Raw genomic sequence first — 14,198 nt, forward strand, 5'->3', positions numbered from 1 at the left:
TTTTATATGCAGTTGATAAGTACAGGTATGATCTATGTTCTCTTGGAATTGGTGCCTTGTAAGGAGAGTATATGTGGCAAAGGAAATGAAAAGAAAGGAGCATAGGTTACAATTTGTGATCCTTAGAGAAGGAAATAGCATTTGAAGTTTTGAACACCAACTGAATTAGAATGAGATCTGAAGCACTTTTTCATTGAGTATCATAGAAGCATTTTCAAATAGCAATACAGTGGGTTGTAATCACTGAAATCCTGTCCCACAGACTGAACCATTATTTGACTCTAAAATAAAATGATACAAAACGGTTGCAAAAGCCATTGCTACCGCATTAACAAGGTCCCTACTACACTTTATTTGCTATTTGTGAAATAATTAAATATTCAACAATCATGTTAACTATTAAAATTAGTAGTTATGAGTTTTTTTCTGTTTTCTTTCTTTAGAAAAAAATAACATCTCTGCTTTGCTCTGTCCTCTGCTTTTAAGCTATAGCTTTCGTCATTAAAAAGTTTCATGAAAAATAATTTATAACTTCTAAAGTTGGATGGAAATGTGAGTTATGAGTACTATTTGAATTTTGTGTTTGATTCTAGGTCCAGCAGTTTAAGCAGGACCCACGCCCAGCAACCTGTCTTCACTCTGTTTTCAATGTGCATACGGGAGATGAGATCCTCTCCCATGAGGAATATGGCCATCTTCAGGTAAAAGGAGAAGACTACAGGTTTTCTTCTTCTCTGTGTACACTCAGGTTGTAGAAGATTTTAGGGTATTTATAAATTTCATAAAATAGATTTCATAAATTGTTTAAAATAAAAGTAGAAAACCAACCATAAAATGGAGAAGTGAAATGAAAACTGCCAGGGCTGAGTTAGTTATTGTGATTGAGCATTAAGTCAGACTGAGGTCTTGGTCTGCAAGCAAAAAAGGGCAAGTGGATGGTTTATAATATTATTACTGTCTAAAAGAAGGGCTCTCACTGTTCTTTCCATGACAAAAGCTTGTACTTATAAAATTTAGAAGAACTTCAACACGTAGGAACTAGGGAATAAAAGACAGTTGACAGTGATATAACAGCAAATCAGAAATTTTTGTTACATGACAGCTCATTTTTGATATATCAACCTTCAACAAAGCTATAAACATACCCCTAAAATGTAATTCCAAAAGGCATTGCTGGAGTCTATAAATTTTGTCTTATATAGTATATTAAATTTTATACCTAGGCTAACCATGCACTGTAGGATTTTGTTTTGTTTTCACTTTTTTTTCCTCATATCTGTGTACTTCTTTTAGCTGGACATCCTGTTGCCTTGTTTTTAGGATATACGTATTATATATGCTATTTATCTTTAATGAGTTTTCTTCCTTCTCATCATTTGGTTCTGCTGTCTTTAGGACAGAATACTTATTATTCATATATTCCTTACTAAAATAAGAGTATGTCCTTTTTATAGTCCCTCTCTCTCTAGAGATCTGAAATGTCTTACTTTAGTATGACTTCTTTAGACATAGAAAGCACAGTGTCCCCATTTCTATGTGGCAGAAACTCTTACACTTATTTCTAACCAATTCCTTGGGGAATTATTAGTATTATATGTTGCTCTACCTTCTCCTTATAATTATAACATAATTAGGTTTTATGTACCTTTTGCTTTGACAAATATGTTTACTGTTTGAAATAGGATTTCCAGAAGATAATGGTTCATTTATTTTTGTATCCCAGAATTTAAGCTTAGTGCCTGGCTCATAGCAGATTTTAAATAAATGCTGGTCAACCTGTTATTTGGCTGTTTCTGTACAGTTTGCCACTTGATGATATTTTCTCACAGAAGCATCCCAGAAATGAGAGCAAAGAGCTCTTGGAAGTGTAGTTTGTAAATGGTTATCCATAGTGATAAAATTTCTTTGAAGTCATTTCTAATAGGCCAGTATCAGTGTTTACATGTAAGAAAATATTTGGGTAAACCTGGCAGTGGTTTGAAGCTCTTTTCCACCATGTTCTGAGAAGGGCCATTCAAAAGTTTATGTCAGTCTAAAAAACCTAAACCCAGAATCTTGTATCTTTCTGTCTGGCTTACTTGGACCTTGACAAGACCCTTACACCCACTGGACTTTGAATGCTGAGAAGTCAGGAGACATCTAAGATAGTTCTGCTTCCTGAGAGAGCCATCTACTCTGCCAGGACCTGGTGGTGGTTTTAGGTAGTTTCAGTGAGCATCTTTGCTGCAAGAATTTTCGCTGCATGTATTTTCACCGCATAACTAATTGGCTGTAAGGCAATTTTACTTTGAAAGATAAAATCACAAAAAATAAAAGAGGGACATTAAAAAGGACATAATATAACATGAAAAACGAATGACAAAATTAAAAAGTCTTTTTTGTGAAATACCAAATGCTAAATGCATTTAAAATATGTATAGATTCATGGGAACATTGTGCAAATAACTGGTTTTATTTTTTGGATGTACCTGAGCATTTTTTTTCAAAATCTTTGGTTCAGAGTTAATACATCTTTCTTACTTGTTGATTTTCTCCTCATTTGGCATTATACTTTTTCATTATTCACTAAAATTTCTTCCTTCACTGAGAGGGATATCAGTTTCCAAATACTAGGGTGCGTATTTGTAATTGGTCTTTGCATTGCGTTGTGAAAGACATCTACCCTGTTGTTTGTTCTTGGCATCTTGTCACATGTTTATTCCTAGACATTTGATGGTTCTCTGGGAAATGTGGGTTCAAAACTCTGTGTCATTACATAGACCATTATGAGGTCTAAGATTTATATAATACAAAAAGTATGGAATACAAAAAGATGATTATGAAAATATAAGACATATAATATAAAAGTGGGAGTTTCACATCAATGGAGAAATAAAACCAAACTGTCAAATCAAACTGTCAACCAGTTATTTTTTTTATCTTTTACGGCCAAATTGCCTCATGGCCATTTAGTTTAGTGGAGAAAATATACACACTGATAATGTTTGCAGTAAAATGCTTGTGACAAAGATGTCTAAGGCAAAGATGATTGGGCAGAGATACCCAACACACCTGACAGCACAGGCATGCTTTGTCCAAGGCGTCTCAGACACAAATAATTTTCTGCCCCAGCTTTCTGTCAGTTCCTTGGTAAGGATTGGAGGAAAGTTGAGGAAGGTACAAGACACCAAAGCTGTGGGAGGGTAATAATCTTCTGGGTTAGAATCACATAAGGACAAAATTACATTGTGCTTTATCTTTGTTTTTAAATAATCATTTTCCTAGCTAATTTTTTACTGTTTCCTATGTATGTGTTTGTTTATTATATAACAGCTTTATTAAGAAACAATTCATATAACATACAATTCACCTATTTAAAGTGTACAATTCATTGATTTTTATAATACAGAGTTGTACAACCACTATCATAGTCAATTTCAGAATATTCTCATTATCCCATAAAGAAATCTGTGCTCATTAGCAGTCACTCCCCATCTCCCACAAAGCCCCCCGCCCTAGGCAATCACCAGTCTTTCTATTTCTATAAATACTCCTATTCTGTAAATTTTATATACATGGAATCATACAATATATGGTCTTTTGTGACTGGCTTCTTTAGCATATATTCAAGGTTTGTCTTTGTTGTAGTGTTTATCTTTCACTATTTGTTTCCTTAAGACAATTTACACATCCCCTTCAGGATTTTTGTGAGAATCTTTTTTTGCTAAAGTGGACATTATTGTCTTTATTTTCTTTTCTATCATATAATGTCTATCTTTAATAGACAGACTAAAAGAAAAAAATGTCATTTGTTTATAAAACTCATTTGTTCATAAATATATTTTAAATTCTATGCTATACCATTGATTAAAATCAGTATGTCCCTGCAGTTGCTTACATCAACTGTGCATTCTCTGAGAATAAGACTGTTTTCAAGATTTGCTGCCTATTATTTATGGTGTACTGGCAAAGTCCTAATGTCTTACGTGCCAAATAACTTTTTCATTTACATACATTTGAGATGAATTGACATTACATAGCTGCCTGTGGGGCAAAACTACTTCAAAGTAGGGTAAGTTAGACTCAGAATTTGGAAATAAATCTTCTAAAACAAATGTTACAGAAACAGTTGCTAACAGTTCTATTTGTGGCCATTTTCCTAATCAGATATTAACCATCACAGGGAATTTGAGGATTTTAGAGTTTTATATTCAAAGCTGGGATTTTATTAGGAACTAAAAAAAGAAATAGTTTTTATTTGCCACTATTAGAGCAAATGACTTGTAATTTTAGCTCCTTCATAACATAGTCTTTCTGTTATTTCCTTTAACCTTTTAATATTGTTTTTCAGATAAATACAGTGTCACTGTATCTCCTTTACCTTGTGGAAATGATTTCCTCAGGACTCCAGATTATCTATAACACTGATGAGGTATGAATTTCCCAAATTCTAGTACTAAATTTCATCTCTGAAAATATCTTTTTTCCTTTTCCTTTTTAAAACTTATTTTATAAATGACTTATTCATATAATCAGATATTGGATTTTGGATCTGGGATCAAGAATGTTTATATTTTCAATGCGAAGCACTTTAAAAATGAATGAAATGGGGCGCCTGGGTGGCTCAGTCGGTTAAGCGTCCGACTTCGGCTCAGGTCATGATCTCACGGTCAGTGAGTTCAAGCCCCGCGTCCGGCTCTGTGCTGACAGCTCAGAGCCTGGAGCCTGTTTCAGATTCTGTGTCTCCCTCTCTCTGACCCTCCCCCATTCATGCTCTGTCTCTCTCTGTCTCAAAAATAAACAAACGTTAAAAAAAAATTTTTTTAAATGAATGAAATATATGAAGATTGCAAAGCTTTACACCTATGAAGTCTCTGCTTCAGGTGATCTGAATGAAATAAAAACTTGTAACTTTCAGAAAATTTTAGTAACAGTGAAGGTAAAATAGCATTTGCAAATTTTCTTAGAGTTTTTTTGTTTTTTTTTTTTCATATTGTTACTTTTTGTAATCCATCTTTTTAAAAGTAAAAAGATACTTATATATTTTTTTTGTGGGAACCTCGGTAGGTTTCTTGATGTTTTTTTAAAAAATCAATACAATGTTCTTATTAGAAAATTTAAAAAGATGAAAAGCATCCCTTTCATAGGCACTAATGCTTGAACAGATGCGCATGCTGACACATTTTGAAATATGCCACAGTGGGAGCAAAACGTTTTTATTGTTGAAATGGTACATAGAGTAAGACTCCATCAAAGAGCAGGTATGCTATATATACTTGTTATTATTTCTGTGCGATGATCCATTCAGGGAGAACAAATGTATTATAAAATTAACACCCCAGTCATCATGGGACTGCAGTGAGGGTGCTGTGAAATGGTATATGTAGTCCTGTCCTCCAGTAGTGTATAGTCTTTTACATCCTTCCAGTTGTGTTTTTTTAATAGTAAGGAGAGTCTATTTAGATGTTCAGATAAATAGTAAAGAAGTAATTAATAGTACCCACTTACGGTTTCTTCTGTTTGATCTCTCAAAGAATTACATGTTTTATTTCATCCAAATAGTTCTCAGTTTTTATAGTATTGTGAAATAGTGGTATTCAGAGATTTTGGGTTGGGGAAGATGTGGAAGAGTCCTATTTCAGACCAATTTAAGCAGCATCCTAAAACACAAAACAAATGGAAGAAGCTTGATTCTGACTAAGGACAGAAAGGCTCCTAGAACCAGCACATAGAGTTTTTCTAAGAAATTCCAAGATATCCATTATTAGAAGCAACAACTAACATCGAAAATTGCAAGTGGCTTCCCAGTAATGTCACTGATAGTAGTGGTAAGATTGCTTTAGTTAGTGGTAACATTGTTTTGTTTGGCAGTTTGTCTTAATTTTTAATTTTTAACAATTTATTTTTTGCTTTCTCCATAACTACCATAGTTCATTTTAAATCTTCAGTTATCAACTGACAGTTTTCAAAAATGTGATACTGCTTTACCCTTTCCATTCTTTTTTATATGATTTGAATATACTTAAGCAATTTTGATATCTTCTTCTTAAGCTTTCTTTTCTCTTTTTTTTTCTTATTTTTTTCCTTACCCTTACAGTTTCTATTCAGTAGATATAAAATTTTTATGTAACAAATTTCAATAGGCTTTTAACATGTATACTTAAAATCCTAGAATAACAAAACATGTTATTGAGGCTCACCATCTTTTTCCTTGAGTTTGCATGTACTGTGTCAGAAATTATATCGAGAAGCAATAAATGGTCCTGCATAGAATCTTTCAGAGAATGAAATTCCTTCTCTCTAATTATTTCAGAGAAGTGAATCCTTTGTAAGATAGTACAACTTGGAACCATTTCTTTTTAATTATAACCTATACCCCGAATGGCAGGTTTGTAGCCCTGCCTCTTTTCTTCATTCCCAACCACATCATATCTCAGGACAACCTATAGACCTTTCTCTGTTTACTGTCAAATTTTTAATTTACCCAAATCTTTATTTTTTTAGGATTGAAGACTACAGAGTTTACATACATACCCAACACACACACACAGACACTTAATATACATACTGTCGACACTTTGGTTTATTTAAAAAAAAATTTTTGTGTGTTTATTTTTAAGAGAGAGAGTGTGAGCAGATGAGGGGCAGAGAGAGAGGGAGACACAATCTGAAGCAGTCTCCAATCTCTGAGCTGTCAGCACAGAGCCTGACATGGGATTCGAACTTGCAGACTGTGAGATCATGACCTGAGCTGAAGTCAGATGCTTAACCGACTGAGCTACCCAGGCGCCCCTATTTTTTAATGAATCATTTTCCTTAATTTAACAGCTTATCATCATATCTTTCCTGATTCACTTGTTTTTATACACTTTGTACCCATATTGTATTTCCTTAAGGAAAAGGCCATTGTCTTTTTTTTTTTAACGTTTATTTATTTATTTTTAAGAGAGAGAGACAGAGAGACACAGAACAAGCATAGGAAGGGCAGAAAGAGAGGGGGAGACACAGAATCCGAAGCAGGCTCCAGGTTCCGAGCTGTCAGCACAGAGCCCGGTGCGGGACTCGAACTCACAAACTGGGAGATAATGACCTAAGCCTAAGTTGGACGCTTAACCAATTGAGCCACCCAGGCGCCCCAAGACCATTGTTTTAAGGGTATGCTTCTTACGGTGGTGTGTAAAATAGTGAGTGCCAGTGTTTGAGCCCATGAATCTTGCTGGGGAACATATTTCCTAAAGGCAGGAACATTAGCGTATTTTCATGTGCCATGTCTTGTGGTTACCCAGTATAAATTGGTGTCTATAGAAGTATTGCCATGAACTTTTGCAAATTGGATTTTTATTTAAAGGAAAAAAAAAAAAAAAACCGTGGGGGTGCTTGAGTGGCTCAGTCAGTTGAGCGTAGGACTTTGGCTCAGGTCATGATCTCGTGGTCTGTCAGTTCGAGTCCCGCATGGGCTGTGTGCTGACAGCTCAGAACCTGGAGCCTACTTCGGATTCTGTGTCTCCCTCTCTCACCGCTCCTCCCCTCCTCACGCTGTCTCTCTGTCACAAAATAAATAAACTTTTTAAAAAAATTAAATAAAATAAACAAATAAATAAAAAACTGTGAAAGAGGCAACCTTCTATAGTTCTTTCCTGGCACTCTTACTTGCTTTCTCTTCTTTATCTGGACAGAAACCCATAATGTATGTTAAAGTTACATATTTTAATAAAAGTTTATAAGTCTTTTATATATATATATATATATATATATATGGTATATATACATATACCATATATATATATATATGTATAAAATATATACCATATATATATATATAAAATATATACCATATATATATATACACCATAAAGTTCACCTAAGTCTGTCCTTCCCTCTATTAATGGAGATAACTCACATTTGTTGGAGTGGAGAAATGTAATGAACTACCACATGTAATTCAATGTCTTGTTTCATGACATTTTCCACAAATAAATTTCCTAAAAGTAGATTAAAAGAAACAAGAATCATTCAGAAATGGGTCCAGAGAAACTTACTTTATTTAAAAAATCAAGGACCCACCCCCCAATTTGTATAACAAATGATTTTTTCCTTTATGTTTAAGATAATTTTTTCTTAAAAGGTTGAAAACCACAGTTTGGCGACCCCACAACTATAAATATTAAAGAGGACTTTGAAAGTGAAGATATACAAGGTTAAAATTTTGTTCTCCCTTCTTAAGTTTTAGATTTGCTTTTATTTATTAATTTTTTAATTTTTTTTAATGTTTATTTATTCTTTGAGTGAGAGAGAGAGAGAGAGCATGAGCAGGGGAGGGGCAGAAAGAGGGAGACACAGAATCTGAAGCGGGTTCCAGGCTCTGAATTGTCAGCACAGAGCCTGATGTGGGACTTGAACTCACAAACCACAAGATAATGACCTGAGCCAAAGTCAGATGCTTAACCCACTGAGCCACCCATGCTCCCCTAGATTTGCTTTTGTTTTTAATTAAGATATTAAATCTGTTAATTATATGTCTCAGTGTTATGTTATATTGGATAAATCTTTATACATGGAAGTGGAAAAAACTACCCATATAGATTCTAATATCCCTTTTCCAGTGTCATGCTGTTATATGACTAATTTATTATTATTAAATTTTTATTATTAAATTTTATTAAATTTTTATCTTAATGTTTATTATTAAACATTATTTATTAAATAAATTTTTTTAATTTTTTGAGACATGGAGAGAGAGATAGACTATGAGCAGGGGAGGGGCAGAGAGAGAGTGAGACACAGAATCTGAAACAGGCTCCAGGCTCTGAGCTGTCAGCACAGAGCCCGACGCAGGGCTCAAACTTACAAACCGGGAGATCATGACCTGAGCCCAAGTTGGACACTTAAACGATGATCCACCCAGGTGCCCCTAATTTTGGTATTATTTAACGATGGGTCACAAGTCATAATGTCCTATCATTTTAGAAAAAAACTAACCTCAGATAGTCTTCTTACAATCTTAAAATTTAAGGAGAAATAAGAATTAATTGGGGGTAATACTTGGAATGGTCTATCAAGCCAATTGAATTGACAGAAGTTTGTGAAATAGTCCTGCATGCTCCAGTTCTCTTATATTTTAATATAATTTATTGTCAAGTTAGCTAACATACAGTGTACACAGTGTGCTCTTGGTTTCAGGGATATAGATTCCTGTGATTCATCACTTACATACAACACCCAGTGCTCATCCTAACAGTTGTCCTCCTCAATGCCCGTTACCCATTTTTCCTTCTCCCTGCACCTGTCATTAACCCTCAGTTTGTTCTCTGAATTTAAGAGTCTCTAATGGGTTTGCCTCCCTCTCTGTTTGAAACTGTCCCCCGTAGTCTTCTGTTAAGTTTCTCAAGTTCCACTTATGAGCAAAAAAATATGATGTCTGTCTTTCTTTGACATATTTCACTTAGCATAATACCCTCCAGTTCCATCCACATTGTTGCAAATGGCAGGATTTCACTGTTTCTTTTTGCCAAGTAGTAGTCCATTGTATATATAAACCACATCTTCTTTATCCATTTATCAGTTGATGGACATTTGGGCTCTTTCCATGATTTAGACAAATATATTTGAATATTATTTCCATGAATGAAAACTTGTTTATTCAGGAATGGTTAGTTACTTCTTCAGATTGTAAGTCTTCTAATAAAAATGCTGTTCAAAAGGCATGTGCTTATTCAACGTGAGACCTGGATGAGTCTCCTTTAGGACTGCCTCTCATGTCATTTACTTTTTTTTTTGCAAATATACTTTCTACCATCTGACCTAGAAGCTTTTTTCAGATGTTTTCAGATTGAATGACTCATGGAATTTCTTTCTTAATCTATTAAGTCTCTACTGACGTATGAGAAATTATCTCAGAATTTAGTGGCTTAAAATTAATAAACATTTATTATCTGATAGTTTTTGTAGGTTAGGAATTTGAGAGCAGCTATGCAGGGTGGTGCTGAGATGCAGTCTCTCATTTGTTGCACTGAAGCTGTCAGTCAGGTTGTTGAAGGTTTTCCTGAGACTAGAGGACCCACCTGTAAGGTGACTCACTCACATGGCTGTTGGCAAGAGGCCTCTCCAAAGAGTTGCTTGAGTGTCTTTACAATATGGCAAGTAGCTTCCTCCACAGGAAGTGATTCAAGAAAGCATGATGGTAGTACAGTGTTTTTTATGACCTAGCCTAGTGGGATTTGGATAAGATTGGGAGCCAGCATTCTAAGCAATAGTTTTAGTTGAACTTTGTTAGAGACTTTTTTATGATACGATTTTTTTTCCTCACACACTAAAACTTATTTTTAATTTTAAAAATAGTCATTATTTTTCTTACTCCTATTATTTACTGAGTTTTGACTTTTGCTTTGTGTGCATGTTTTATTATAATACTAGCAGTTTTTTTGCTTCTGTTTATTGTACAGTTACTTTTATGTTATAGATGCTGTTTTTTGGTATGAAGTGGTTTACAGGCTGAATTTGAGGGGTCTCTGTCTTTTAAAAGTTAGAGTAAATCTCTTTGAGTAATTTTAGAGATGTTACAAGATATGCTTAGTTCCTGCATGTCAGCAATGTACACAGAAAACTGAATGTTACTCAAACTATTTACAGATACTTTTCTCTAAAAATAGAAAGATACTATTATTCTTATTTCTCAAAATTATACATAGCAATAATAACAGCTAACGTTTGTATAGCATTTATTATATGTTGTCACTGTTCAAAGTGATTTGCATATATATAAATTCATTTAATCTTTTCAACACTATCAGGTATGTATAGTTTCTATCTTCATTTGAATGACAAAGGTAATGCAAAGAGCCAGTAAGTGGCTTGTCCAAGGTCTTTTCTGCAGTCAGTGGCAGGGCTGGGATTTAAACTGTGTGGTCTGGCAATAGAGTCATTTTCTATACTGACAGTAAGTCTTATATCTTTGTTTACCTTGAGCAGATATGTATGACACATGTCAAGTGACATCATCATGTTCAAGTAATGTGGGCAGCTGGTAAGACTCAGGGCTTACAGATTTATATATGTACAGATGCCTGTATTCATTTATGCACCCTTCCATGAATAATGCAATTATTTGACAAATATTTACTGAGTTTCTACAGTGGACTAAACATTGAGAAAATGGCAGTGAAAAAAGAGATTAGTCTCTAACGTCATGAAGTCCACATTCTAGTGAGGAAAATAGAATTAATAAATGATTAAATATACAGTATCAGGTAGTGACATATAAATTATTTGAGTGTAAGGGGAAAATAGAAATAAAATTATAAAACTTTTTTAAGTAGAGTTATCAGGACTCTACTGAGTTTTAGGTTTTTCTGAAAAAGAACACTTGAGCAAATACCTTCATGAAATAAGGTAACAAGTTGTGCAAATATAAGAGGAAGAACACTTCAAAGAGGAAAAGAAAAGTGTTAAGGCTTCAAGATTGAATGTGGTTGCTGTGATTGAGGAATAGCTAGAAGGTTTTATCATTGGAGTGAGTAGATGGTCAGAGAGTAGTAGAGATTACTTCTGAGTAGTCAGATGCTGTGATGAGAACTTGGAATTTTATTTCAAGTGTGGTAGGATGCCACGGGAGCTTTTAAGTTAGTGGTATGATTAGAGTTATGTTTTAAAGGGTTTACTTTGGTTTCCATGTGGAGAATAGACTATAAGAGGGCAAGACTGGAATAAGGGAGACCAGTTCAGTTATTTTAATAGCCAGGGGGAAGAATATTTATAGCTTGGACTAGCATGATGGCAGTGGAAGATATTTCATTTTTGATATGAAATAAAGGTGGTACCAACAAAATTAGCTTATGGGCTAGATAAGTAGTATGAGAGAAAAAGTTAAAGATCACACAACATTTGTGGGTCTAAAAAAACTGGATAATATTATTAACTGACATAGTAGAGAAGATGGGAGAAGAGGTTTGGCTGTGTAGTGGTGATATGGGTAGGAATTGGGAGCTTGGTTTTAGATATGTTGAATTTTAGGTGCCTATTAGACACTAAAAGAGAGATCACATGGGCAGGTGGATAGCCTACTTAGAAGTCGAAGAGAGAAGGCAGGGGTGGCAATATGAATTTGGGAGTCATTATTCAGATGTTTAAATCCAAGGGACTAAATGAGATTACTTGGAGTATGACTATAGCTAGAAGAGGGAAGGAGTAAACCCTGGGCACACTGGATATGGGAAATAACAATAGTATCCAGCAAAGCAGTTTGAGGAGGAGAGCTCACTGGTAAACAAGGGAATGGGGTATCCTAGAAGCTAACCAAAGAAAGTGCTTCTAGGAAAAGGAAATAATCAACTATCCAGTAATGTCCAGAGGTCAAATAAGGTGAGGACTAAGAATTGATCATTGTTTTTAGCACTGTAGTCATTCATGGGGTGACCACATAATTCCTTTTTTAACCAGGACATTTTTGATAGTGAAAGAGGACACCATTAATAATTATTCCACGACAACAGGCATAAGTAAGAATGATGCAAACATTACTGAAGTCACTGGTGAACTTGATAGGAAAAGTTTCAGTGGGAACAGTAACCCTGATTGGAGGAGAAGGGGAGAAAAGAAAATCACTTTACTGAGAAGTTTTCTTGAAAAGAGATCATGGAAATGGGATAGACTTTGAACCAAGTCAGTCATACTGGATTATAGATTCTTAGCCCTCTTGTAATTTTACTTCAATGTAACTTGAAAATAAATAAGTAGTGCTGTGTCAGGGGTCCCAAAGGCCACCCCTAAGTTGATGAGAGAGTCCTGGAAAAACTCGCAGGACTTGTCATGTTGTCATAGTCGTGGATGAGATTTATTATAGACAAAGAATATAAAGCAAACTCAGCCAAAGGAAAAGGCACATGAAGCAAAGCCTGGGAAAAAACAGGTTCAAGCTTTTAATAGTCCTTTCGTGATGCAGTCATACAGAACATGCTTAATTCCTCCAGCATCAAATTGTGACAACATATCTGAAACCTTGTCTCTACCATGTAAGCTCATTAGGGAGTTACTGCCCAAGGTGTTTACTGGGGTCTAGTAACGTGAACACCTTCTACCTAGCAAGTACCAAATTTCTAACTCTCAGGAAAGCAGGTATTCAGCACGACATCTGTTTAGGTAAAAAATATTGTTTGCATTAACAGTTTAGGTACAGCAAACCACAATTGTGACTTAAATTATTCCTTAGTCCTGCCTATGTATGAAAGAATATTTCATCATGTATTAGTCATCTTAATTACAGGAATTTATAGCTTATATATAAATGATAAAAACTATTTTGGATGTCAGAATATTTAGAGCTCTTTGTGTTAGACTAATGAGCAAGCATAATCGTTTCTAACAAATCAGAGTGTATATTATCACTTTTTGTTTATTTTAACCCAAATGGGAAAATTATATGTGAAAATTGAACCCAGTAGCCCCTTATATATGAGAAATTTTAGAGATTTGAGCATACTCCAATATTCTTTTGTTGTGAATGTTAAATGAGAAAATATAGCTATGTCATGTTTGCTGTGATGCAGCCTAGTTTTCCAGATGCTTTTATTTCTTCTTAGGTACTCTTTTTCTGAGGTGTCTTGGCGTCTTATAGTCTTCCTGGGTGTTATTAACCAAATTTTAGTGATGCCAGTTTACTGAACTTCACATTTTAACATTTAAAAAAAATATATTAAAACAATCAAGTATATTTTTTTACTTTGTTTCTTTGACCTTTATTAAACATATATTTAAGAAAACAAGTACTGGGGCGCCTGGGTGGCTCAGTCGGTTAAGCGTCCGACTTCGGCTCAGGTCACGATCTCGTGGTCCGTGAGTTCGAGCCCCGCATCAGGCTCTGGGCTGATGGCTCAGAGCCTGGAGCCTGGAGCCTGCTTCTGATTCTGTGTCTCCCACTCTCTCTGACCCTCCCCCGTTCATGCTCTGTCTCTCTCTGTCTCAAAAATAAATAAACTTAAAAAAAAAAAATTTTTAACAAAAAGAAAACAAGTATTAAATTACAGTTCTTAATATATGGTGACTTGAAGAAATAAAGTTTCAAATATAATTTAGTACTTTTACTGATCTCAGCTCCACTTATTACTGACCCATTATGTGGGGGGTTTTAGGTGCAGTGAATTATGTTTTAAAAGAAAATTTTCTTTCAATCTAAATCCTCAAATACATTGGCATAAATTTTTTCATAATATCCTTTTATCATTTTA

The 14,198-nt window shown here is 34.6% G+C and overlaps 1 protein-coding gene across 5 annotated transcripts in view; it reads left to right on the forward strand.

Annotated features, from left to right (window-relative positions):
• The window catches only part of PHKB (phosphorylase kinase regulatory subunit beta), a 258,770-nt gene that overhangs the window by 70,784 nt on the left and 173,788 nt on the right, over nucleotides 1–14,198 (forward strand). For all 5 annotated transcript variants that reach the window (XM_019456029.2, XM_019456030.2, XM_019456028.2 and 2 more), the window contains 2 exons: nucleotides 594–701; nucleotides 4,331–4,411. In XM_019456029.2, the coding sequence (XP_019311574.2) occupies nucleotides 594–701; nucleotides 4,331–4,411 (189 nt within the window). The remainder of the gene's footprint in view (nucleotides 1–593; nucleotides 702–4,330; nucleotides 4,412–14,198) is intronic.

The sequence above is a fragment of the Panthera pardus genome, unplaced genomic scaffold (genome assembly GCF_024362965.1).
Source record: "Panthera pardus isolate Hobbes unplaced genomic scaffold, ASM2436296v1 HiC_scaffold_18, whole genome shotgun sequence".
Classification (NCBI taxonomy): Eukaryota; Metazoa; Chordata; class Mammalia; order Carnivora; family Felidae; genus Panthera; species Panthera pardus.